The 27059-nt window shown below is 33.1% G+C and overlaps 2 protein-coding genes and 1 long non-coding RNA gene across 9 annotated transcripts; 1 reads left to right on the top strand and 2 right to left on the bottom strand.

Annotated features, from left to right (window-relative positions):
• The first annotated feature begins 1355 nt into the window (after positions 1–1355).
• On the top strand, positions 1356–3479 carry LOC110651682 (uncharacterized). 6 transcript variants are annotated; one of them, XR_009150705.1, is made up of 3 exons: positions 1356–1472; positions 1717–1834; positions 3053–3479. XR_009150705.1 is itself a non-coding variant. In XM_021807076.2 (2 exons), exons 1-2 carry the CDS (start codon positions 1881–1883, stop codon positions 3293–3295), a joined length of 324 nt encoding a protein of 107 aa, XP_021662768.2. In that variant the 5' UTR covers positions 1601–1880; the 3' UTR covers positions 3296–3479. The 6 variants fall into 6 exon arrangements, 1 of the variants encoding a protein (XP_021662768.2); XR_009150702.1 differs by having other exon boundaries at positions 1717–2586; XR_009150703.1 differs by lacking the exon at positions 1717–1834 and adding an exon at positions 2198–2586 and having other exon boundaries at positions 1364–1472.
• A 318-nt stretch (positions 3480–3797) lies between these two features.
• LOC110651681 (60S ribosomal protein L23a) lies at positions 3798–6341 on the bottom strand. 2 transcript variants are annotated; one of them, XM_021807075.2, is made up of 4 exons: positions 6232–6341; positions 5905–5953; positions 4256–4619; positions 3798–4069 (listed from the first exon to the last, which is right to left on the bottom strand). In XM_021807075.2, the coding sequence occupies exons 2-4, from the start codon at positions 5918–5920 to the stop codon at positions 3985–3987; spliced, it is 465 nt and encodes a 154-aa protein (XP_021662767.2). In that variant the 5' UTR covers positions 5921–5953; positions 6232–6341; the 3' UTR covers positions 3798–3984. The 2 variants fall into 2 exon arrangements, with proteins under 2 accessions (XP_021662767.2, XP_058007685.1); XM_058151702.1 differs by lacking the exon at positions 6232–6341 and adding an exon at positions 6078–6101.
• Positions 6342–11237: 4896 nt separating this feature from the next.
• Positions 11238–13404, bottom strand: LOC110651680 (uncharacterized). Its single transcript, XR_009150701.1, has 3 exons — positions 13199–13404; positions 12239–12306; positions 11238–11349 (listed from the first exon to the last, which is right to left on the bottom strand). It is a non-coding gene; the product is annotated as an uncharacterized LOC110651680 (long non-coding RNA).
• Between the last annotated feature and the right edge of the window lie 13655 nt (positions 13405–27059).

Here is a 27059-nt window from a genome sequence, read left to right as displayed (position 1 = left end):
AAATACTGAGTAAGCTCCATGCTGAAACTGTCCAGGTCAACGTCTAACTGAAAAATTGATAATTAAAGGTTAGAGAGATTTTACTATGCAAAATATGAAAGTTAATGGAGTTTTACGTTACATTTTCAAGTTGAAGGACTGTAATATTATAACTAGATAAGTTTAAGGATAATTGTTAAAATTTATCCCAACAAGCAGAGAAAATTAGAAAACAAAAGCTTTACTTGAGTTTATGAGTTTGCCATTTTGTGGTATTAATTTAATGAAATCGGTGACATGTCAAATTCAATTGATTTGAGGATATATATATATATATATATATATATATATATATATATATATATATATATATATATATATATATATATATATATACACGCGCGCGAATACCAATTACTGAAAATTAACAAATTAAAACTCTTATATACACATATTAACAAGAAATTTATTGTTTTCATTTAAAATATTCAAATGTTTAGAAATATCCGTTGTCTATATGAGGGAAAACTTTTTTTTAATTTTTTTTATTTACAATAAAAGGTATTTTCAGTTAATTTTCACATATTAAAATTGAAATTTTAGTGATTTTGTAAAAATTTATTCAATATGATATATTAATTTAAAATAAGTAATTTTAAAATATTTTTAATAAAATTGAATTTTAATTAATAAAAAATATAAGAAATTTTAACGTTTGAAATATAATTTTGTTACAAATTTTGAGATGTTTCAAAATTTTCAACTTAAAAACTAATCGAAGTTACATAACTTTGATAGAATTTATCCACACAATTCATTCTCCAAATGTTTTTTTCTTTTTTATTTGTTGTTTTAATCAAGAACAATAAATTTAATGTTTAAATTATTTATTAATTATATTTTATTTGGAATTATTTCAAACTAAACAATATATTTTAACTTAAATAAAATTTATTATTTGAATGTTTAAACTAAAACAAAACTATCCATCATATATTATTTATTATATTAATTTATTTTAATTTAATCTTAGTTTTTTTTTTATCCTAATAATCAAAATAAGTAATTCGATGCATAATAAGTTTAGCCTTAAATTGTTTATTAATATTTTTATTTTTTCCATATTCATCAAATTTTAATTTGCAATATTATTTTATATTGTTATTTTTATAAAAAGATTTTTAAATTGTCAATTAATAATTTAAGAGAACGAAACAGAATTTAAATATCAGTCATGATAGTTTATTATTATTTAATACTACAAAGTAATATTTTTAATAATAATAATTAAAAAAAATTAATTGAAATGATTTTTTTTAAGTTAGTAAATATATAAATCCTAATAATATAGGGCTAAAGGCTTAAGGTTTACCAATCCTAAAAGAAAAGGGTTTGGAATTCCTTATATATACATAAAGAGCCCATTATTAGGAGTAGAACAGAAGAGAGACTTGAAATCTCTATCCACACGAACAAGCAAGCTTTCAGAAATTGTAAGTTCCTTCATCTGTTCTTCAATTCTATTCTCCTTAATTTCTCTTACTCGATAATTTGGGTTTATATATATATATATATATATATATATATATATGTTCAACTTGTTTGGTTTCAATTAGATGGATTCCATAATGTGCCTAAGTTTTCTGAAGAAGTTAAAGATATTCGATCTCAAAGTTTAGTTGCGTTTTTTGTTGTGTTGCTAAATTGTTGAAATCACAGTGCCTTCAATATGGGCAGGGAACAATGCAGTAGTGAGAATCTCTTTTTCGTTGTGTCTTTGTTTGCTCAAATTCCAGTTGGTTAGAAGCGGTCTCAGCAAGAATTCTTGGCCTGGCCTTTGGAGCATCGCTTAGTGGTATCAGTCTTCTTATGTCGCATCTAGCCTTTTTATCGTTAAACCTATGGATAGCGGCTTTCATCTCCTTGTGCACTGCCATGGATCTTTGTGGGGGCTTCAGCTTTGGGTCTCCGTGTCTATTTTGGTATTGTTTGGTTCTAGGATGCTAAATTGTTTGCTTTTGGTTTGTGGTGCTCTGGCAGTTTTTAGCTTCTCTGGGTCTTCCATTGTTTTGATGGTTTAGTTGCTTAGTTTTGCTTTGATCTTCTGCCTTTATAGTGTTTGATCATTCGTCCCTTATGGAAATTTTGATGATTGTGTGAAGTTTACGGATAGTGTCCTATGCTAGCTAATCACTCTGTTATATGGCTTTGTGTTCAGATTCATGGCATATTATCTCCAAAGGATCGGGGTTCAAACCTGTTGGGACTAACTCTTGTGATTAGGATGGTGGCTTTGGATGGTGTTGGGTTCCTAGTCCTGGTTTTTGCATAAGTTGTGGTCTGCTCTTTATTTTCATACTGTGAATCAGCTCTAAACTTTGAACTGATCGCACAACTCGCTTATCACTCCAATGGACTTTGGTTAAAGAAGTGGCATGATGTAGGCATTTGTTGGAAGTATATTGATTTCAAATCTTATGCTTTTAGTTGTGGAAACAAGGAAGCAAGAACTTGTTCCCATTGACAATGGCTTACATCTTCTGGTGTTCCTTCTCCATTTTTTGGAACTTAGAAGTGAAGAGTAAAGCAAATTTTTAGACACGCTAGGTAATTTTTATGACTATCGTTTTAAACATATAAAAATGGTCAAAGAAAAAGATTGTATGATAGAGAATTTCATTTTAGAACCTCTGAATCAATGGGGAAAAGGTGATAACATTTTGTTCCAAAAATTTACCTTCAGTTATATGCAGATGCAAGCTGATCCAGCTGCAACTTTGCTTCTGTTTTGGCCCTTTTAGTTGCTTTTTAAGTCTTTTTAACTCATCTACTGTAATGTTACTTCGGCTCAATATATTTGGTTTGCATTAGATGGATTGGATACTCTGCGTAGGATTTTCCAAAGAAGTTTTAACACATTTGATATCAAAGTTTAGATGCGTTTTTGGTGCTTACATGATAACAAATGATCAAAAGTTGCTTATATATCACTAGATTATAGATTTCAGTTGTGAGATTTTGCATTTTTTGATAATTATAGTTTATTATATTTAAATTTTCTTTCCTTGTGCAGGGAGCTAGGATTAAAATGTACAAGAGAGTAGGACTTGAAACTCCAAGAGGGTCTGGAACGTCTGGATATATCCAGACCAATAAGTTTTTGGTCAAATCAAAAACTGGAAAAGCTGCTCATCATACCAAGCGACTTCAGGCTTCGAAACCCAACATAGACATGGTTGAACATAATCGCAAACGAAAAATTTATGCGAAGCTTTTTGAATTTGAAGATAAAACTTTTAGAACATGGTTATTCTGACACAGAAATTGCAAAGATGCTTGATGAAACTAGAAGGAATTTGGATGCCTCTGCAGCTGCCGCCTGAAGTGGAAGATCCAGTGCTCTGTTATTATTTTTTGTTTCCTTTCCTTCTTCTGTGTCTGTTCGCAAGAAATTAAAACGAATGATATCAAAAAAATAAAATAGCTAAAATTGTTTTAAAATTCTAAATTCCTGCAAGATTGTATGTTCAACTCCTATCTGGAGGAAACATAATTAACTATGCACAGCCAGAAGCAAAACCCAACAAGGAAGGATAAATTCCTTGACATTTGCATCTGTCTGACTCATTCACGAGTTCATAGCCTGCAAAAGTTAGAGTCGCCGCAAATCTGTTGAATGCATATTTCACAAAAAGAGCAAAACAACCCCTTACGTATTCACGACTTCATACTCATTCAAAACAACCCCTTACATGGCAATTGCAAAATTAAGGAGTTTGAACATAATTCTGGAATTAAAGCCATGCAGTAAACAAGGATTGAAAAATTAACCATACCGATTAAATTTTAACTGAGATTAAGTTAAACAGAATATAGTTCTCAACATATGTTGAAGAAAACAGATATGATATTGAGGCCCTAAAACACTGAATTACTCGTAACAAAACCGTTTATAAAGGATGTTGGTATCACTTTGCTGGTGATCTATAGCTACAAAACCGCAATTTATATGATGCCAATCTTGTTTGCCACATCCAAGGCATCATAGTCTGGAGTCAACCTAACATATGCCTTCTTAATTCCATCTGGCCTGGCATTAGAATAAGAACAGGTAAGGATTCACTTAAAAACAAAGAGTGCGTAAATCACGCAATCCCACATCTCAACCATTTCAACAAACAATCAAAAGTAGGTATCAACAAAGCATTATCAAGATAGATTTATTACGCCACTTGAAAAACACCAAGATGCTCCAGCTTAACTAAATATAATTTACCTGATCAAAGTATTCACTTTCTTGGTCTGAATATCATACATTTTCTTTACTGCATCTTTGATTTTCTTCTTGTCTGCACGAATGTCAACAATAAACACAAGGGTGTTGTTGTCCTCAATCTTCTTCATGGCAGACTCAGTAGTCAATGGATACTTCAAAATTTGATAGTGGTCCAACTTGTTTCTTGGTGGAGCACTGATGCGAGGATACTTTGGGTTTCTCTCTTTCTTCAATGTCTTGGCCCGGTGAAATGTGACCTTTGTCCTGATCTTCTTAGCTTTCTTCTTAAATGTTGGGCCCGATTTCACGGCCTTGGCAGCCTTCACAGCTTGTGCCTTGGGATCAGTCCTTTTGGTAGCATCAGCTGCAAGAGGTGAAGAATAAATTTTTGTAGCACAAACAAAGCCAGGTACAGAATGCATATTTCTTAGATGAAAAAGAGGTAAAAACTACATAGGAAGACAAGAATGCATTTGAAAACTTCATTTCAAACACCAACAAACTCAAATCACAATAAGCTTAGCAAACATCAACCGCTATGCAAAAGAGTACAATCCAATGACAATTTTTTCAAGTTATTTTTGCCTGTCATTATGGCCCTAAAATTGTTAAAATTTTATAAAAAATGTTGAATATTTTCTTTTCCAAAACAAAAACCTAAGAAAGCGTGGAAATGAAAAACTAGAGAGAATTAACCAAACGTCATCTTCCTGCTACTTTTAAGAATATCAGCATGGCCAAAGGGGATATACCCTTAATCAAATTAAAGGGCTAACACAGACCTTTTTTTTGTTATACATTTTGGAACTTAAGCGCTTAAACGTTCATGCAGAATATGCCCACAAAAATAAATTTGAAATCTAAACGAACTACATGCTGAAGAAACTTCCCTTTTCCCACACAACATACATTTTAGTCCCTCTTATAAGATCTCTTTTTTAAGTTTTAAGAAAACCATATAGCAGTTAGACTGTGTATAAACAAGGCCTTGTCTACGTTTTAGTCCCTCTTATAAGATCCCTTTTCTAAGTTTTAGGAAAACCATATAGCAGTTAGACCATGTATAAACATGGCCTTGTGTTTAGGCGGATGGATTTGAAATTGTGAGTTTTGAATAGAACAAGACACGATTTTCTTTTATTAAATAGATAGATGAAACTATGTTAAATCTCAAATACAAATAAAAACCTTATTTGAGTACAGATTAGAGATATCTATTGAAAATCTCATTTCAATTTTCAATTCTACCTCAAATATGATATCAATCATATTCATGAATTTAATTAATTAAAGAGTATGTTAACTTTCATCCAACAATTTCAACTAAAATCAAATGTAAATCACTTATTTGAAAACATTACATCCAAATGTAACACAAGTGGATTTACTTCTACGTCTACTAGATATCATACATACGGCAACATATAAGGAACTGGCAGCATGTACAAATAACCCCAACAACTAATAGAAAGTCACTACTATTATTAGAATCCAAGACATATCCAATTTGCACAGCCATACATAAAGTCCTCAATAACCAAAGAAAGGACTACAACAAGGGGCATAAAAAAAATAATAATTAACCATAGAAATGTTATCATTTGAGATGCTAACAGAACACCCAGCAAAACCAGAAGCAACATGCGTACCTTTAGCCGGAGCCATTGATTAAAACTCTCCCTAGAAGCACAACTAAACCTGGCAAAAACCAAAAGTAAAGCTTAATATCAAAGACATTTAAGACAAAATTTTGAAAAATGCGTGCACATATTCATCCTAGAACAAACAATAATCCCAAAAGAAATTATCAAGAAAAAAAAACCTGCTTAGAACTAGGCTAACTTCAATTCACTTCAAGCTAGCAATATAAGTTTAAAAAAGCTTTGGATAAAGATTATAGAGGGAGCAGAGAGTAGTGGGTAACAGATGAATTAAGGAGCACAAACGAAAATGATTAACAGGGAAAGATTACAGACCTGACCAGCTGCAGACGCCCAGTAGGGTTTAGAAAGGGAAGAAAATTAAAAAAGGTGGGTTATATAGGACTCTCTAAATTACCATTTCAGCCTTCATGATGATAAGCTGTGGGCTGGGTTTCAGTCTGAAGTCCTTGAGATGCAATGGTTTAGGCCTAAATTAGTGAAGTGCATGCCCAGTTGAAAGTTATATATGTGGATTATATTTTCGTAAATTATCAAAATACTTTTATTGTAGATTTTATATAAAAATTACTTCTTTGCTTAAAACAATAAATAAAAATAAGTAAAACATGATTATTAAAATAAAAAAAAAATAAGCTCATATACTTTTAGAATCTGACCAAATAAAATCAGAATCAAATTTTGAATTAAATAAGAATCAAACTTTATAATTAAAGCCAAATGACCCATTTTTTTACAAAAAATTAAAATATTATTTTCTATATTTTTTAATAAAAATAAAAATAATAATTTTAATATTAACTCATTTTTATTTATCATATTTTTCAATTTTTTAAATGATTTTAATTAAAAATAATATATAATTTTAATATTTAAAAATTAAAAAAATAATATTTAAGTACGTGGACTTATTTAATCAAAACTTAATTTTAAATTCATTTAGCCATAAAAAGCTATTTAGTCTTTTTCCTTATTTAAATTATACATAATATTTGCCTAATTAACATAAAATCTGCAAACTCAATATTGATCTCATTAAGGAGGTCTAATTTCAAAAAATATACAAATAAAATCCGTCCAAGCATCAATTACATAAATTGGGAAGTTCAACTTACCCTCAACGTAATATATAAGGCAACATACATCTCAAAAAATGTTAATAATGTAATACAATATAATAAAGGGAGTTTTGCTCAGTCTCACAATACATCAACTATAATAAGATAACATAACGGAGAGCTCAACTCAATCCTAATTTATATATATAATAAAATAACTTAAAAAGCATAGTAGATCCTTATTGACATTTTTTTTATCGAGTTATAAAATAATTTTTTTTAAAAAACATACAAAATAAAATTTTAATCTACATATTCAAAATCATATAATTATTACATGATTTAAATAAGAAACCTTGAATTACATTTGGGAGAGTTAGATCATCCTAGAATTTTACTAACAAGAATGATAGAGAGAAGGCATGGCGCACATTCCATATTTTCTGTTATTTTTGTGGTTTTGAATTTTGGGATATGTTTTTTCATGGACCTGAATTGTGTGAGGGCAAAGTCTCCATGATATGGACCAGTATAAATATTATAATATTCTACCTTTACGGCAGAATTGTGATATATTCAGAAAACGCACTGGGATTAAAATTTAAAAGTTCTGATTGATTGTATCTTTCTCTTTTCATCATAGTGAAATTTTTTCTCTTGTCTTGGCTGTGGACGTAGACCTTACGGTTGAATCACGTTAAATCCTATGTTATTCTTTTCAATACCGTGTGATTGTGTGATTTGTGTGTGTGCATTTTAGATTTGCGTGCTTGTTATAACATTTTCAAATTACAATACGTCCTTTCAATCTTAAAAAAATTCATATATCCAAAATCATTTACCCTATTGTATAACTTAAATTGTATTGTAATAATATAAAATAATTATTAATTAAGTTATCGATTTACACTTTGAGTCAATTTTATAACGTTTGCATTCAGACATTAATATTTTCTAACAAATAATCTCATCTTTATCATTAGAATAAGAAATTAATATTTCTAGTCAAAATATTCAAATTTTTTAATAACTATTAGTATAAATAAAGGATATGAAAAAAATTTTTGACATAAACTTTTTGGTAAACTGACTTAATTTAATCAATTATATATATATATATATATATATATATATATATATATATATATATATATATATATATATATATTGAAAAATGTCTGCATAAAATTACTTTTGCCTTCGATTTTTTCAGTTTGAGCCAATTATCAATTTAAATTCAAATTTTAATAACAAATAAGATTTGACCTCTGACAGTAACATAAATTTATTTGTCAAAAGATAAAACACATGCATATACGGTGGATTTCTATCACTAATGTAAATTTGATTCCATTCTACTTTTATTTGATTGATAATTTGTTTTAGATTTTAATTCGATTTAATTTAATTAGTTTTTCTAATGTTGGATTTGAAGTGCTTTGTCATAGTTTTAAAAACAGACCATTCCTGTCACTAACATAAATTTAATTTGATTCTACTTTTATTTTTATTGATAATTTGTCTTTAAATTTTAATTCAATTTAATTTAGTTAGTTTTTCTCATGTGGGATTTGAAATGCTCAAGAACTGTGATCGTTGTTATATTCCTACAGGCAAAGAAAGAATGCTGAATATAGGAAATCCACAAAATCTTTTCCTGCTTCTGCAAAAGAAACCTGTTAACCTTCCTGCCAATATAACAAGCTTCAAGCTCACTTTGGAGGTTAGGTTACCATGTCTTCTTGATGATTCAAACAACTATCTTATGAATTAAAATTGTAGAACGAAATTGATAAACGAGGGGGTTTCAAAATCTGTAGTTTATTTGTTTAGTACTAGACTTCTAGTCACATTTGTATTGGTGCTTTCAAAATTTTCATTTATTATATATATATATATATATATATATATATATATATATATATATATGTATGTATATATATATCATGTAATTGATTGTCTAATGAATTAGACAAATATTCACTATACTATGAATGAATCAAATTTAGTTAAAATCGTTAGGAGGATCTTCAAACTCATGATACAAAGTCATAGTGTAATGCCACTATTCTAACTGACCCACGTAACTTTCAGGCCTAAATTACTAGTCCAAAATCGCCATAATTGAGCTAGGGGTTACATAAAACCATTAATTTTTTTGTTTTCCACCTATGTGGGCTGTTACATTTATAGTAGTCCCATAATTAACAAGTCAATTGTTGGGGTGTTACATTTCTCTCCTTCTAAAAATGAATTTCGGTCCCCGAAATTCCACAACTTAGACAGCCACGAAGTTTAGTCCAAAACTACTATGCTTAAGCTAAAATTAAAATCTATTCCTCCATAAACTCAAAAGATTTATCATACTTCAATCATTTAACAACCTAATCAAACAAGATCAAACCTAATGCTAATATTCGACTTCCATGCATAACTTTTTTTTCCATCTTTTCTAAATACCTCTAACTGTACTCAAATATTTTTTCCCATTCCTTTATCTCTACATCAAACATAAAAGATACATCACCACTACTTGCTAGTCCTTAAATCTGAAGTCATTTCTCTATTCTTAGTCTTAGTCAAGCTAGCTAACTATTTATAAAATTCTACATAATCACATTAAATCATGAGCAAACCCTTCTTAAACCTTAAGTGGCCAATCACTAGTTTGTCAAAAACCCTTAAACTATAATGTGCCTTACATTATGAATATTTCTAATTACTTATTATTCCCTTATAACCTCAGGCATCATCTAACCTTAGTCATTTCAATAGTTGATGGCACATCACTATTATCGACTCCAAACTACTCGTAATAGTACAATAATCTCATATTCCTCAAGACATGCTAATTTCTCAATCCAAAATATTTTATTTACTAGTGCTCCAGATTAATTTCCAAGGCTTAAATGTCATTACACTCATATATGTATCTTGTTAGATCTACTGGAATCTTAGCTGTATGTAATAAACTCTGACAGCGTGAGAGCAATGTTGGCATCTTGGGCTCTATGATGACACTGCTGAAGGCCCAAGAGCAATAAAAATACTGGTCATACACAATGCACAGAGCGGCCCTCAAAGAGCAAAATAAGCTGGCATCCACCTAGAAGAGCAAATGCTGACAACATGCAATGACTGTTTAATGATGCTAATGTGAATGCTGATGCTGATGATGATGCTTATGCAGATGCAAATACAAATGCTGCTGGCATCACTCTAGGGGAGCAATTAAAAATAATCTGGTCATACGCATGTGCAGAACTACCCCCATAAGGCGAACCACCTGATATACGCCCCAAAGGCTATGTGTATATCAAGCGCTGTCTTAAAGACAGTATAATGCTAAAATATTAACCCCGTCATCAAAGGGTGATCTAATAGGTACATATAAGAATGTAACAAAGCTCTTAATTCACCTTAATCTTTCATAATTCTCATTAGAACCAACCATTCTTTCTCACCATTTAAGGATAAGATTCCAAATAAAATTCAATGATCACACATTATAACTTCTTCTTATTGCTAACACCCTTATATTCACATATCATATTTGATATCTTCATAAGACTCGTAGTTATCTTGTAGCACTCCATCAAGATATATGTTCTATAATATAATATTTAAATAAAATTCTCCAGTTACTAATATATCTCATACTCCTTAATATTTTGAATTTACTAGCATCAACAACCACCATAATTGTCATTTACAATCATAATAACATCATGGCCATGTTGAGCCAATTCCTCATAATTCAAAAAAAAAAAATCTTTGTCACCAAGTATATCATGATCACATAACTTATATAACTATAATTTTAAAAACATATCATCACTGAACTAATTTTTTTTTTTTTCCCAACTCGTATTTACTTTCTAGTTCACTCTATCACATATTCATATTTTTACTATCCATATTTATACTTGCCAAGTTTCCATTGTCAAATTTTCTTCCCTTATAATATCCTTCACCAATATATTTTAAAGTCTAATTCTCTCAACTAGGATTCCAAACTCCTTCCTTAATTAAAAACAAATTTCATAATTAATACACTTCTAATTCAATATAGAGCTTTTAGCTCATAATATCACATTTCTAGAGAAAATTCTAGCTCTTTAACAACTATCATAGACTAAAATCCCAAAGCTCTGTTCATTAACAAGTTCAAACTAATCTTTTACTTATATCCATATTGACCTGAACATTAATTACCAATGGTGTCTACAAAATCTAAACCTAAGCTCTGATACCACTAAACTATCACACCCTTATTCTCTACTGCAGATTTCCTTCCCTTGCTTCCCCAGAACCATGGAGTCTAGCCAATCAGAGCTCTAAAAACCATCAACCTGATTCTCTTTTCAATTAACCTCTGCAAAATTAGTGAGTTAGGTAGGTTGAGTATAGGCTACTCAGTGAGTTGGCATTTACAATATACATCATGCAACAAAAAGAAATAAGCTAAATGGACAGATGAAAAAAAAAATTAAAATAAGCTGAATAAATTGAATAATCAAATCAACATGCTATGCAATTCTAGAATCTCCAAATAACTCAAATTATATTCTTCCTAGTCTCCAAGTATTCCTAACATATATAAAAATTATTGATAATTGGTACTTTGCATCCAAAGATATGCCGGAGTATCGAAATAGATATAAAAAAATCATAGCAATATTGTGTCAAATCTCCCAGCAGCAGCTCCACCCTCTCTATGGGCAGCCATTTCCTACTGTACTAAATTGAACTACTGGCACCGCTCTAACTAGAGCAAATATGTTAAATATAATTTTATATCTCATAGTGATACAAGAGCATATCATGATTATCAATACTATAGACCATCAAATTTATAAACTCCAATATCCAACTTCTGCCAAACAAATCATTGCTACCCAAAGTAGCCAAGAAATTCCATCATAAATGCCCACAATCTCATAATTCTTCTTATAATTCTAAAATATTAAATCACATCTGCTAAACTTTGCTACTATCATCTATCTCTCTGTACAAGCTATTAGTCTCATCATCATTTACCATTTATCTCAATTTCATAACCTCCAACTCTCTTTCTAGACTTGCTAGTATGCATGAAATGTTGGAATGACAATGATCAACAATAGAATGGAATTAGATTGAACGATAAAAATGAATCAAATAATCAACAATAACATAGGAAGAAAATCACCATTTTCAATTTTCAAAGGATCAAGAATCAATTGAGAAGAAAATTCATGCCATATATTGTAAACACCACTCACCTAACCTCATGATACCAACTAGCAAATATCACCTTTCATCCACTTAAAACCATAATCAAAAGCTCCTCCTAAAATCATAACAACAATCAATCAAAATCAACCATAAACTTCTACTTTTCTAATTAAAAATCTGATAAAATTTAACAGCATTTCCATTTAAATTGGACTAAACTCTCCATCATAAATCTTAAATCCACAAGCCATTAATCATATCAATATTTTCAATTATCCAACTTATAGCTCTATAAAAATTATAATATCAAAAATAATACTCAATTCCATAATTTCCTTAATCATTAAAATATACTCATACACCAAAATTCCAACTAAAATCCACATATATATTTCTCAAAAAAATATTCCACAATCACATAATAATTCAACAACTTCATATCCTATCTCAAAATAATCTTAGTTCCATCAAAATCACTTATTCAACTTAAATTAACCATTAATACCCAATCTGGCAGCTTGTGCATTCAAATTTATATATAGTAATCCAATCGTTAGATAAATCCCAAATTTTAACCATTTATTCAAGACATCCCAATACAACATCAGTAAAACTTTTAGCCTAAAATTGTCACTACATCATGAGATATCAACATATTTAGCCAAACCTTCAAATTCTGAATTTTTCATAAATTATTCTTAATCAGATAACTTATACAAAATAATTTATATCTCATAAACCATAAGTCTAAAATTCACCAAATTTTAACACGACAGCCTCAACATCCTACAAATCATCTATACCAAATTTCATAATTTTCTAATTAACCTAACTATTTATTTTCCTCAAATTTTAATAGCCAAAATTTACAATTCTCATTTGCAGACAGCCTGTGTTTAACAATATATTTCTCCAAATCCAACCATTAAAAAATCACCCAATTTTAACCATAGCTTCTGCACATACAAAGCTCAAACATATCCAAAAAATAGGGGTGAAAAACTCACCTAGACGGAAGAGAAACATGCTGCCCTTAATGAACCCCTGTTTTTGCTACTGTTCACCTTCTTCTCCATTTCTCTCTCTCAAATTCCTTGTACCCTAGATCAAAATCCTTCTTTTCCCCTTGTTAGTGTTCTTTCTTGCTAGAGAAACTCAGAAAAAAAATTCCAGCACCAACTCCTTCTTCCCTTCTCTTCTTCTCCTTCTTCCTTTCTTTTTCCCAATTCTGTTGTCCTCTTCTTTTCTTTTATATATTTATTTATTTATAGAAACTACTGGAGAAACTAGCTCACATGGATTGCAACTTGCTGTCCAAATTTTTTAACAAAATTTCATTTTGGTGCTTCAACTTTTCAAAAATCATATTTTCCACCCCAAAACTTTTACAACTTTTTCTTCAAGTCCAAGTTCAAATTAAATTTTTCTCCCCAAAACTTTATAAATTTTATTTCTATTTAAATAATAACCATATGTAATGTTTCTTCAAAAATTGGGGTGTTACAAAAGGTGACCTCCTTTCGTAGCAGCAAGAAAATTTAAATAGGGATAATAAATACCCTTTAATATTTTTGCCCAAAGAGAATGGGGATTTAGAAGCAATCTCCAAGCTTGCTTCCCTAACAAAGAAAGATTAAATAAGGATAAAACCAATGCCCCTATCCCTCTTACTCCATGATAGCTTTTTCCAATTTAACCAATGAACGTTCACTTTATCAAAAGTGTTCCTCCACCAAAATTTAGTTGATAATTGATGGAAATCATTAATGATAGACAACAAAAGCTTGAAAACAGACATGACATAAGATGGAATAGCTTGGATTACCGCTTTAAGCATAATCTCCTTCCCCTCATGTGACAAAAATCTACTCTTCCACCCTTGTAGCTTCTGGATGAGTCTCTGATTCAAAAAACCAAGTGCCTAGGATTTGGATCGACTCCAAGATGCAGGAAGACTAAGGTAGTTTAAGAGTAATCCGGAGTTTGGAATGTTGAGCACTTTAACTATTTGTTCCTAGACCAGTAATGAGGTGTTTTGATAAAAGGTTAAATAAGACTTTCTCTGATTTATAGACTGGCTAGAAGCTGCACTATACTCCTCTAGAATCTGCTTCAATTGGTTAGCTTCTTGCACCAAAGCTTGACCAAAAAGGATAGTATCATCCGCGAATAGCAAGTGGGTGAGAGTTGGACAATGTCTGCTAATTTGATACCCTATGAGGTGCCGACTTTGAAGAGCCTACTCCATCATTTTAGATAAGATATCAAAAACTAATAAAAATAAATAAGGTGAAATTAGGTCATCTTGCCTTATGCCACAGGTAGGATGAAAGGATGCTGATGGAGATCCATTAATGATGATAAAGGATGCAACAATGGAAATACATTGAAAGATCCAAGACATCCATTTTTCACAGAAGCCCATTATTCACATTATACACACTAAAAACTCCCAATTCACACTATCATATTCTTTATGAATATCAAGCTTAATAGCAAACACCCCTATCTTTCCTTTTCTTCAATGCTTCAAACCATGAAAAGCCTTATGGGCAATAAGAATGTTATCTTGAATGCTTTTATTCGGAGCAAAAGCTGTTTGGAGAGGTGAAATTATACGGTCAAGTAATGACTTGAGACAATTGGCAAGCATCTTGGATATAATCTTATATGTAAAGTTACTCAAATTTATTAGCCGATACTTTGAGAAAGATTGTGGATTGCTATTCTTTGGGATTAAAGCTATGTTCATTGCATTTATGTTTTCAGGTAGAACACTGATTGAAAAGAACCCGTCACCATTTGAACAACATCTGCCTTGATTATATCCTAATACTTACGATAAAAATAACCTTGAAAACCATTTAGTCGTGGAGCCTTATAAGCACCCATACCAAAAATCACTCCTTTGATTTCCTCCTCCGAAATTGGCCTACACAAATCTTGAGTCATATCCTCATTAATCACCGAAGGAATGAGATGCAAAACAAAATCAGTAATCTCCACTTGCGTGGCTTCAAATAAATCAGAAAAAAAGGAAAAAAGCTTCCTATTTGATAGAAACCTCATCTTGAATCCAATCACCAGCTTCATTTTGAATTTTAACCAGTTGATTTCTCTGCCACCGTTGCATTGTACTGCCATGGACAATTGTTGCTTGGTTTACTTTTCGTTGTCTTTGAAAATTTTCTGATGTCATGAATTACTAATAGATTAAAATTAAATTTTTATATAGGACTTGATTAAGTGTCCAAAAATCTATGTACAAAATGTACAAATAAGGGTAGTATGGTAAATTCTAAGCACTTTTTGGAAGTACAATGTCTATTTAGCCCTTAATGAAATGTTCAGATTTGAATTTCAAATTTTGCAACTTTTCTCTCTTTCATTATTGGCCACCTAATCAAATACCACCAATTCTCTAACCTATCATCTTCCACTAATTATTAAACCAATAAAAAACCATCGCACCATCCATTTAACCTATTAGAGCCCCTCATCCTTTTAACCTATCAGAGTCCACCATCTCTTTAACCTATCCAAACTTATCATTAATTTAACTAATAATGACCTATCTTCACCTTTAACTCCATAACCTATCTTGAAGACTCCACAATCCATTTCAAGCAATTTTTTGTTTAATTTTCTTTCAATATCCATTTTTTGTTTAATTTTTTTTATTATTTTTGAAATAAATTTATATTTTCCATCTTATGTACACTTCAAGCTCTATAACAATGGGAGGTGATTCAATTTTTACAAAAGGGAAGAAAAAAGAAAAATATTATGTTGTCTTCGAAGGTAAAACTCATAGAGTATTTTCTTCATGGCAAGATTGTGCATCGACTATTTTAGATAAGAGTAGAAGTGTTTACAAGTCTTTCAATAGTTACGACGAAACTCTTGATGCCTACCATAAATATTGTAACTATAAGAAGATAGGTGAAGGCACATTTCGAGTCCTTGACATTGAACAAAATGGCATACAAGAATCCGAAGGTACAAATAAGAATGCTCATATCTATTTCCTCACTAAAGTTTTAGTTGAGCTACTAATATCTAAACCCAATGGTTTGGTTTAATAGGCATAATGTTTTCATGATTTATGTATAATATTATGTGGATTTGATTCATTTTGATCTAATTTTGAAGGAAATAAAAAGCAGGATTACTGATAATTTTGTTATGGAGAAAGAATCCATAGTTTTATATAATAATTTTATTATGTCTTGTACTTATTAGTTATTATTGAAAGAGTAAATATTCTCTTCTATTTCCTTTGGTTTATTTGCTATGAATTTATGCCTATACATAGATGGAAATTAGATAAAAATCTTTCAAAGAGTTTTGAACAAAGTAACAATTCCATTTTGTATTTCATGCCCAACGCAGCATGTGAAAAAAAAAAGTTATACAACCTATTAGCTTTGGTGGTATTGGTTATTTTTTGGCCATTTCAAGTAAAAATTAAGTGCAAATCGAAGCAAAAAGGAGGGGTATAATTCATTATCCATTTTACATGATGACTGGACATACAAATTCCGTGCATCATATAAATTTGACCACTCATCCCTCATGGATATTGGAGTAGCACAAGTGATATGGCTTGGAAATAAAGAAATAACAGAAGAAGCCAAAGCAAGGCATTCCATCCCTAGTGGTATTGGACATTGCTTTATAATTTCTAGCATAAGTTAAGTGCAAAGCAAATCAAATTCCAGTATTTACAAAATTTAAGCAAGCCATATGACATTATCATAACAAAATTTGGCACTCAAATATAAGCAAATATAATTATCTTATATAATATTAACACTACTTGTAAATAAGCAATCCATTATAAGAGTTTGAAATATCAACCACACATAATAATATTCGCAAGTTAATGATAATCTCAATAATACAGTGCAAGGATTTTATCTATCAACTAAAGATAATTTCATAATTCAGACCTAAATACAAGTTCACAATATCCAAAAAAAAAATAGCATAATCAACCCTATAAGGCAGTGGAGACATCATCATCTATTGCCTTATAATGGTTGTAGTAAACACAATCCCATTAATAGAATTATCAACCTGCTGGAAAGAAACTTTATCCCCTCTCTTCACTTCACGATGGCTAAGAAATTGCCGCCATCCCTTTTTAAACTTGTTCTTGTACAAGTGACCTTCGCTATCCAATCTAGGGACATATTTCACATTGAAATTCATTCTCCCCCCCCCCCCCCTCCCTGCAGCTGGGCATCAGAGATAAACTTCCTTCAGCTTAGTACCTAAATTATCCTTTGCGAAGTTTTTGGACCTTCCTCCATATTATAAACACGTTCATCCTCATGAACATTTGAACATTGGCCATCACTGCCCGACTGAGATTCTTTGATCGTGCCTTCTTCATCACCACGTGAAAGTGTGCCATTGACGCCATTGGAAGGTTCATGCTAAGAGAGTTTTCATCAAACAAGCTATTATCATCTTTAATCGCTAATATATCATTCAACTCTCTCTGTTTTCTCTCATTCTCAACCTCTATTTTCCTTAATGAATACCATAAGATTCACTCACTATCACATAAAATCTTAGATGGTATTGGTATAATGTTATATTAGAAAGGAAGAACATGAATAATTTTCTTTCTACCCTAAACCATGGACAAAGGAAATGTGTTTTTTTTTTTTTCCAAGAGATGAAAATATGACTTGAATGGAAAAATATGAAATTAATTCTAATTGGTTTAATTTTTAGAAATGTTAAACATGATTGGTTCAATTTTTAGTTGAGAGATTGGTGGGAGCTATTGATTTGTTGAACGTTTGATGGGTTGTGATTGGTTGAAAGATTGGTGAGAGCTGATTGATCAAAGAAGGAGAGGGCTCTGATTAATTGGTTGGTTTAAAAATGAAAATTAAATCAAACCAAATTTCTATGAAAACCGAATCATATTTTTAAAGTAATTCGGTTCGCTCGGTTATTTTGGTTTGAACCAAATAATGCTCACCTCTATCTTATTGATTAACTAATAAAATTGATTATGATGTATTGATCATAATTACTTGATTTATGATCTAATTGATTATAATATACTTAATTAATTAATAAAATACTCGATTATAGTTGATTATGATCTAATTGACTAAGATCTACTGGATTAATTGAAAAAACTACTGGATTGTGCTTGATTATGATATAATTGATCATAGTTATTTGATTTATGATTTAAATAATTATGATCCACTTGATCATCTGATAAAATACCCAATTATACTTGATTATGATGTAATTGATCATACTTACTTGATTTATAATCTAACTGATTATAATTTACTTGACTACTTCATAAAATACCCTATTATACTTGATTATGATCTAATTGATTAAGATATACTTGATTAATTAATAAAATAACCGATTGTACTTGATTATAGGGCAATTGATATTAGTGACTTAATTTATAATCTATTTGATTAATTGATAAAATACCCGATTGTAGTTGATTATGACTGTAACACCCCCGTTGCATAGCCTGATATATTGAACTGTTCCGGTGACCGATGTCGGTCCGGACAATTAATGGGACTAGGGCCACACTTAAGACAATTTGAGAAGCCATAAACACAAATAATTAGTAATGTTTAATTAGTTAACCATAAATAAGAAAAACAGAACATAAGAAGTTAAACGAGCCGAGAGTCACAGCGATGAGTGACCTCCTCGGGAACGACTGCGAAGTCGTTTTAAACTCAAATTTCGAACCGTAAAAAGTGACGCTGTGGTCCTTAGAACCCTTATAAACACAGTGGAAAAGAGAAAATCACGAAAAAGAACTGTTAAGCCAGTCAAATAATTAGGTCAGGGAGCCGGAAGAAATATTGGATTATTTATGGCAGGATGAACCGCGAGGGCAATTTGGTCAATTGACCCCAGAGTGACTCTGACCTAAGCGTCAATAAAATCAGAGAAAAGAAAATTTTGGAATCGAGAATTAAATTAAAGAACTAATAGAAAAAAATAAATAGAAAAAAAAAGATGGAAAAGTCAAAGTTGATGACATCATGAATGATGTCATAAACAAATTAATTAAGTGAATTATTAAATTGGAATTTTTGGTCTTCTAAAAGGGATAAAGATGAAAGAAAATAAAGAAAAAAAAAACAAAAAAATCCTTTCATCTTCTTCTCTCTTTGCCGCCCCATTTCTCCCTCTCATCTCCATGAAAGCTTCTTCCATTTAAGCTTACTTTTAAGCTTGAATTTCTTCACCCAATCCACATAACTCCCCTAAAAACTTCATTAGACCATGCAATCTCAACCTAGGAACAAGAAAGAAAGAGGAAAGAAAGAGAACAATTGAAGGCTTGGCATTTAAATTGAGGTTAGTATGCTAAACTCTTTATTTACCCATTCAAATGCATATGTGATGGTTGAAAGTGAGCTTAGAACTTGATTAAATGAAACAAACATGGGAGAAGGACTAAACTAAAATTTTGACCTAGTTGAAGGGAGTATGAATTGCATGAATTAAATGAGATAGAATCAGTTTAAAAGTCTTAATTAGTTGATTGATTATAGTTTAAAGTTTTGAATTTAGTTAATTGCACAATTTAAGTGAATTAAGGTTTGGAGGCTAGGGTTTATGAACCAAAATTTGGAGAAATGTATAAATGGCATGTTTGACCTATTGTGAAATGAAATAATGGTCAATTATGACCAAATAAGTTGTGTGGGAATTGTTGGAATGAAAACCAAATTCGTAGGTCCAATGGTCATGGTCTTTGTGAGATGACCAAACCCACTTTGAAGGACCAAAACTCAAATTTTACAAGTCCAATTGATATGCCACCAATTGGGAATGAAAATAGACATAAAATAGCATAATTTTCATTAGGGAACCATGGCCAAAAACTGACTAAAACTTGGTGAAACAATTGACCAAAGTGAAATGAGAGCAGCTGCCATCGATTAAATCGACCAAATGAACAGTAACTGTTCATTTGGTCATAACTCGAGTTAGACAGGTCAAATTGACCTGAAATTTGGCCAGGTGTTAGAGGAGATATAGATCTAAAACTTTCATGAAGAACATCACCCCAAATTATGCCATTAACCCATTCAAATTATTGAGCAAAGTTAAGTTACCAAACCTGCAACTCTGCAGATTTTCATTTGAGCAGTAATGTTTGGATGGCTATAACTCTCTCTAGGAAACTCAGATTTAGGCTATTCTTGAACCGATGGAAACCTAAGACATAGTAGAACATTTCGTATGAAGAAAGTTAGACCAAATTATGAACTTAACTTGATCAAATTACTGACCAAAATTGGATCAAAATCGCGTAACCAAGATACCGGTATGAGCGATTGCGTGAGCGAGTAAACTTATTTTGGCCATAACTTGAGCTACAAAACTCCGATTGAGGTGATCCAAAAATGAGAATATACTTAAGACAATAAGGAACATTTTCTATGAAGAAGTTTTGTCAAATTCCAACAGTAGATCGACCAATGGAACAGTGCAACTTCGGAGCACCAAAACCGAAAATTGGCAATTTTGCCAAAATGACCTACGCTTTGAAAAAATGACCAAAACCAACAAGTTTGGTGACCAAAATGTGGTATGTGGGTGAAGTTGGAGTTCCCATACCTATTAATCCTTAAAAAGTCAACAATTTGACTTGAATAGTATAGTGAATAGTAACCCGAAACACAAAAACTTTGAGAACGTCGAATTTAACGCAATAGAGCTAGTTAAAGTGAAGTTAAATTTATTTTTGGACTTATGTTAAGTTATGGTACTGAAACACTATGAAATTGTGTGTTTCAGCTGAAAAAGACTTGGAAGCTCGGAGAGACTGAGTCAAGGCCTAGAGGCGACTCCAGTCAGGTTTGTGCACAATAAATTTATGTAATTGTTTTCCAATTGAAAATTTGAGTTGCTATACTTTATGAAATCGCTGTGTTATTTATGAATTGTGTTGCCACTTTGTGAATACAAAAATGACTTTGAAAATTGTTTGGGATCTCTCATAAATTATTGAAAATAATTGTTTTAAATTGATTTTGGATTCACACTTAGCATGACAGTATCACATTTCCTCCTTCATTTATGGGGTTGAGATCGTTTATTTTCCTCCCTCTCTGGCTTGCCAGTTGAGGTTGTAGATCGGATGAGTACTCATTAGCTAGCTAGCCACCTCCCTCATTGATTTCGATTAATGGGGTTGTAGATTGCTTTGTCGTGGTGTACAACGCGGCATTGATCGGAAATTTTGTGTCATGGCTTAAGTTGTGTATGATTTTGGCAACACTGTGTTTATGAAATTGTTTGACTAAACTGTGTTTAATATATTATTTGATAAAAATGAGTTATTATGAGCTTTGATATTTGTGAAATGTGGTTATGAAGTATTCAAATTATGTTTCATCAATAAATGATTTATGTATCGCATTTTAAATTTTTATTGTGCACCACTGAGTATGTTTATACTCAGCGATAGTTTAATTTACTGTCGCAGATAAGAGTAAGGAGAAAGCAGCAGAGTGAGCTGCGGGATTGACAAGAACTTCTTGATCCCTTTTGTACGGATATTATTTTAGACCTTTGTGGTTATTTTGATGTAAATACTGTAATGTCATAAGTATCAATGTAAATTGAGCAGTTGTAAATAAATTGTAATAATATTTTTCTTTGATTTTCTTTTGTAAATTTAATATTTTTACATATGAATTTACTACTTTATGTTTTGTTAATGAAGATATTAAATATTTTGAGATGAGAAATCTTGATTTGTATTGTGAAATTATTTGAAGTGCCTTGTATTGAGTTGATTTGAGAATTATTGGTGGTTGGGAGTTGTGAAATATTTTAGAAGTGTTTTTTTCAGGTCTTTGAAGAACTGGTTTCTCAAAATACAGAGGGAACTCTGTCAAAATTTTTATAAAATTTGCAGCAAAATTTAAATGGACAAAAATTTTTACTAGTCCTTAAGCTTTGAATAAATGGTTTTTAATTCTCACTAAAATGCTCACCACTTCCAAATTGTAAGAAAATTGTTTTAAAATCCCTTGTAGGGTACTTAATGAGTTATCGGTAGGTGAAGTTTGGTAGTTCATTAAGTATTCTACGGGATCATATTATGCCTTACAGAGGCGTAAGGTGTGACATATTTTAGTGGTATCAGAGCATGGTTTTGCAATAAATTTTGACTATGTATATGAATATTTCTTTGATAAGTATAACTGCTCAAGTGTCTTTAATTGATACATATGATATATTTACATCATGAATATGTACTAACAGAGGTCAACCTCCTTGTGTTTGATCTCAGGAAGTAGAAAATTGTGAAAAACGGAATGGAAGGAGGAGATCATTCCGAAGAACAATCTGTTGAGGCTGAGGTTCAAGAGGAAGCCCCAGCACTCCAGAATGTGAGTGGGTCACCACTCCGGCTCTGCTCGGCACCGCGATTCCTGCTCAATTTATGCAGCAGATGGCTGCCTTCTTTCAGCAAATGGCGGGTAATGTGCCACCCCAAGCTTAGATGCCAATACCTGTAGCCCAACCACAGCCCTCAGCTCGGCAGTATGAAAAATTGATGAAATTTGGGGCCACTGAGTTTAAAGGCACCTTTCGATCCACCGAGGCGTAGTGGTTGGAAAGAATGGAACGAGTTTTCGTGAAGCTACAGCATGCAGAGGAATTGATGTTTGAGTATTCTTTGTCCTTGTTGCAAGGGGATGCGTTTGTATGGTGGAAGACCATCCCCACGGCTGGTTGAGCCACCTGTGCTGACATGGACAGACTTTTTGAGGGAGTTCCGACAGAAATGGGTTCCCGATGCATATGTGGACATGAAGTTGCAAGAATTCTTGAGTTTGAAATAAGGGAACCAAACTGTAGCAGAATATGAGAAAGATTTCTCAAGGCTAAGCCACTATGCTGGAAGCTTAGTCTCCACCCCCAGAGACAGATGCAAGAGGTTTGAGTCCGGGCTAAGGCAGAGTTTGAGAATGCAAGTTGTGGGTTTCAGACATCAGAATTTTGCTGAATTGATCTCACAAGCCTTGGAATTAGAAAGGATAGAATCCGAAGGGGCAGTGAAGAAGGGTTCACAAGAGAAAGAAAAGGCTGAAAAGACTACTGGACAAGCATCTGAAAGTGGTTCTGGCAAGAGGAAACAGTTTGGGGGATCTAGCTCCGTAGAGAGCGGCGATTTTACGGCCAAAGACCACCTCGATGCAGTCGGTAGGCCAACAAGCTCCTCGAGGATCTCTATCGGTCCGGCAGTGTGAAACGTGTGGTAGAACTCATGGTGGGGTTTGTTTCAAGGCTACTGGTGCATGTTTTAACTGTGGAGGAAGCGGACATTTCGCTAAGGATTGCACTAGTCCGTGCCGGTCTGGATCTTTTGCCACATCTGAAGGTTCAACCCAAGTCTCTGCACCTAGAGGGTCACCGTCAGTTGCTAGAGGTAGAGGCAGAGGTAGGGGTCCTGGTAACACTCCTGGAAGTCAGAGCACTGTTAACCAGCCAGTACCTAGTGGCGCACCAGTCAGAGTGTATACTATGTGTCAGAGGGAAGAGGCTGAAACATCAGACGTAGTAGCTGGTATTTTCTCCATCCTTGACCAAGATGTGTATGTGTTATTTGATCGTGGCTCCACACATTCATATGTTAGTGCTAGTGTGATGTGTCCTACTGCTATTCAGTGTGTACCAATGGACTATGATGTGCTAGTAACTAGTCCATTAGGCCAGGAGGTCAGGGTAAATAGGCTATATAGGGACTGTCCTTTGGTGATCCAAGGACACACTTTTCTGTCTGACTTAATTGAAATGCCCTTCAGAGATTATGACATTATCTTGGGCATGGATTGGTTAGCCAGGCATCACGCCACGATTGACTGTAGACTGAAGACAGTCACTTTTGGCCTTCCTCAGTATGGTGATGTAGTAATACATGGGAAGAGACAGTTATTGCCTTCAAACATCATTTCAGCTGCACTAGCCAGGAAAATGATTAGAAAAGGGTGTGAGGCGTACTTGGCATATGTGATAGACACCCAAGTGGGGAGTCCAGCACTGAAGGACATTCCTACTGTATGTGACTTTTCCGGATGTATTTCCTGATGAATTGCCAGGATTACCTCCAGAAAGAGAGGTGCAGTTTGAAATTGATGTTATGCCTGGTGTGGACCCAATCTCCATAACGCCATATAGAATGGCACCAGCAGAATTGAAAGAATTGAAAGTGCAATTGCAAGAATTGCTTGACAAGGGCTTTATCCGCCCTAGTGTGTCACCTTGGGGAGCTCCATTGTTGTTTGTAAAGAAGAAAAATGGCACTCTCCGTTTGTGTATTGATTATCGGCAGTTGACTAAGGTGACAATAAAGAACAGATATCCATTACCCCGCATTGATGACTTGTTTGATCAGTTAAGGGGTGCAGCTGTATTCTCCAAAATTGACCTGAGATCAGGTTATTATCAGCTGAAAGTACAAGAGCAGAGTATTTTAAAAATTTCCTTCAGAACCCGTTATGGCCATTATGAGTTCTTGGTCATGCCATTCGGGTTAACTAATGCTCCGGCTGCTTTTATGGATCTGATGAACACTATCTTCAGACCATACCTCGACCAGTTTGTTGTGGTATTCATAGATGATATATTGGTCTATTCGAGGAATGCAGAAGAGCATGATAGACATCTGCGGATTGTACTGTAGACTTTGAGAGAAAGCAAATATATGCCAAATTGTCAAAATGTGAATTTTGGTGAAGGAGATATCCTTTTTGGGGCACATAGTATCGTGAGAGGGTATTAAGGTAGATCCTACCAAGATTGAAGCATCCTTAATTGGAAGCCACCGAAATGTTCTGAGAGATTCGCATTTTAGATTTTGGATACTACCGTAGATTTGTGAAGGGATTCTCCATGTTGGCATCTCCATTGACTAAGCTACTTAGAAAGGATGTGAAATTTCAGTGGACGGACAAATGCCAGCAAAGTTTTGATAAATTGAAGAGGTGTTTGACAGAGGCTCCAGTCCTGACTTTACCTACACTGGGTAAAGAATATACAGTTTATAGCGATGCTTCCCACAACGGGTTAGGTTGTGTGTTGATGCAAGATCGAAATGTCATTGCCTATGCATCACGCCAGCTAAAACCGCATGAGAGGAATTATCCGACACATGATTTAGAGCTTGCAGCCATTGTATTTGCTCTTAAGATCTGGAGACATTATTTATATGGGGAGAAGTGCTACATCTACACAGATCATAAGAGTTTGAAGTATTTGGGCACCCAAAAAGAGTTGAATTTGAGACAGATGAGATGGTTAGAGTTGATAAAAGACTATGATTGTCTGATAGACTATCAGCCAGGAAAAGCTAATGTTGTGGCTGACGCCCTAAGTCGCAAGACTATGGCAAGTCTACAAGTTACTCTTTTGTCTTTGATACATGAGTTGAGATCATTACATGCCAGTTTAGAGATTAATGATGAAGAGCAGACAGCAGTTGCATGGCATGTACAGCCAGTGTTGATTGATCAGATTAGAATGGCTGCTCAGAATGATGAAAAGTATCGTGTCGTTGGAAGAAGTTCGGCAGGGCAAGAAACCAGAGTTCTCAATCAGAGATGATGGTCTATTGCTACACCAGGGTAGAATATGTGTTCCTAATAATGTTGATTTGAGGCAGATCATTTTGAAGGAAGCACATGAGTCTCCTTTTGCCATGCACCCTGGTGGTACAAAAATGTATAGAGGGCTAAAGGAGCATTACTGGTGGATGGGTTTAAAAAGAGACGTGGCAGAGTTTGTATCCAAATGCCTAACTTATCAGCAAGTAAAGGCAGAGCATCAAGTACCCACTGGGTTGTTACATCCACTACCAGTGCCAAAATGGAAATGGGAAAGAATAACAATGGATTTTGTGATGGGACTTCCGAGAACACAGAAGAGTCATGATGTAGTATGGGTCATTGTTGACAGACTAACTAAGTCTGCTCATTTTCTGCCAGTTCGGATGGACTACAGTTTAGAAAGATTGGCCAAGTTATACATCGATGAGATTGTGAGACTGCATGGAGTGCCAGTATCCATTGTATCAGACAGAGATCGTAGGTTCACTTCTAGATTCTGGGGTAGTCTTCAGAGAGCCCTAGGAACTAGATTGAACTTCAGTACGGCATTCCACCCACAGACAGATGGCCAGCCTGAGAGGGTGATTCAGATTTTGGAAGACATGCTACGGGCTTGTGTGATTGAGTTTGAGGGTAGTTGGGATACACACTTGCCTTTGATTGAGTTTGCTTATAACAACAGCTACCAATCAAGCATTGGGATGCCTCCTATGAAGCTTTGTATGGCAGGAAATGTAGAACCCCGTTGTGTTGGGATGACGTGGGTGAAAGGAAAATGATTGGACCCGAAATTGTTCAACAGACTGAAGAAAAAATCAGGGTGATCAGAGGTCGACTTAAAGCTGCATCAGACCGTCAAAAGTCATATATTGATTTGAAAAGAAGGGATATTGAGTATGCAGTGGGTGAGAAAGTTTTCCTCAAGGTTTCTCCTTGGAAGAGGATTATGAGATTCGGCAGAAAGGGGAAACTAAGTCCTCGTTTTATCGGGCCATATGAAGTTCTGGAAAGAGTGGGTCCTTTGGCATATCGGTTGGCACTACCTCCAGAGTTGGAGAAGATACATAATGTCTTCCATGTGTCTATGTTGAGGAGGTACCGATCAGACCCATCTCATGTACTACCAGTAGAAGAAATAGAAGTGAATCCAGACCTCACATATGAAGAAGAACCCATAAAGATTCTGCCTTATGAGGTGAAGCAGCTACGGAATAAGCCTATACCA

Source organism: Hevea brasiliensis, chromosome 8, assembly GCF_030052815.1.
Source record: "Hevea brasiliensis isolate MT/VB/25A 57/8 chromosome 8, ASM3005281v1, whole genome shotgun sequence".
Classification (NCBI taxonomy): Eukaryota; Viridiplantae; Streptophyta; class Magnoliopsida; order Malpighiales; family Euphorbiaceae; genus Hevea; species Hevea brasiliensis.
Note: the sequence above shows the minus strand (reverse complement) of the source record. Positions and strands in the feature narration are given on the sequence as shown.

Coding starts and splice junctions, on each gene's coding strand:
- LOC110651681 (XM_021807075.2), bottom strand. Junction 4,070..4,255: donor AAAGTGAATACTTTGATCAG/GTAAATTATATT, acceptor TTCTAATGCCAG/GCCAGATGGAATTAAGAAGG.
- LOC110651682 (XM_021807076.2), top strand. CDS start 1,881: ATGGATAGCGGCTTTCATCTCCTTGTGCACTGCCATGGATCTTTGTGG. Junction 1,962..3,052: donor GGGTCTCCGTGTCTATTTTG/GTATTGTTTGGT, acceptor TTCCTTGTGCAG/GGAGCTAGGATTAAAATGTA.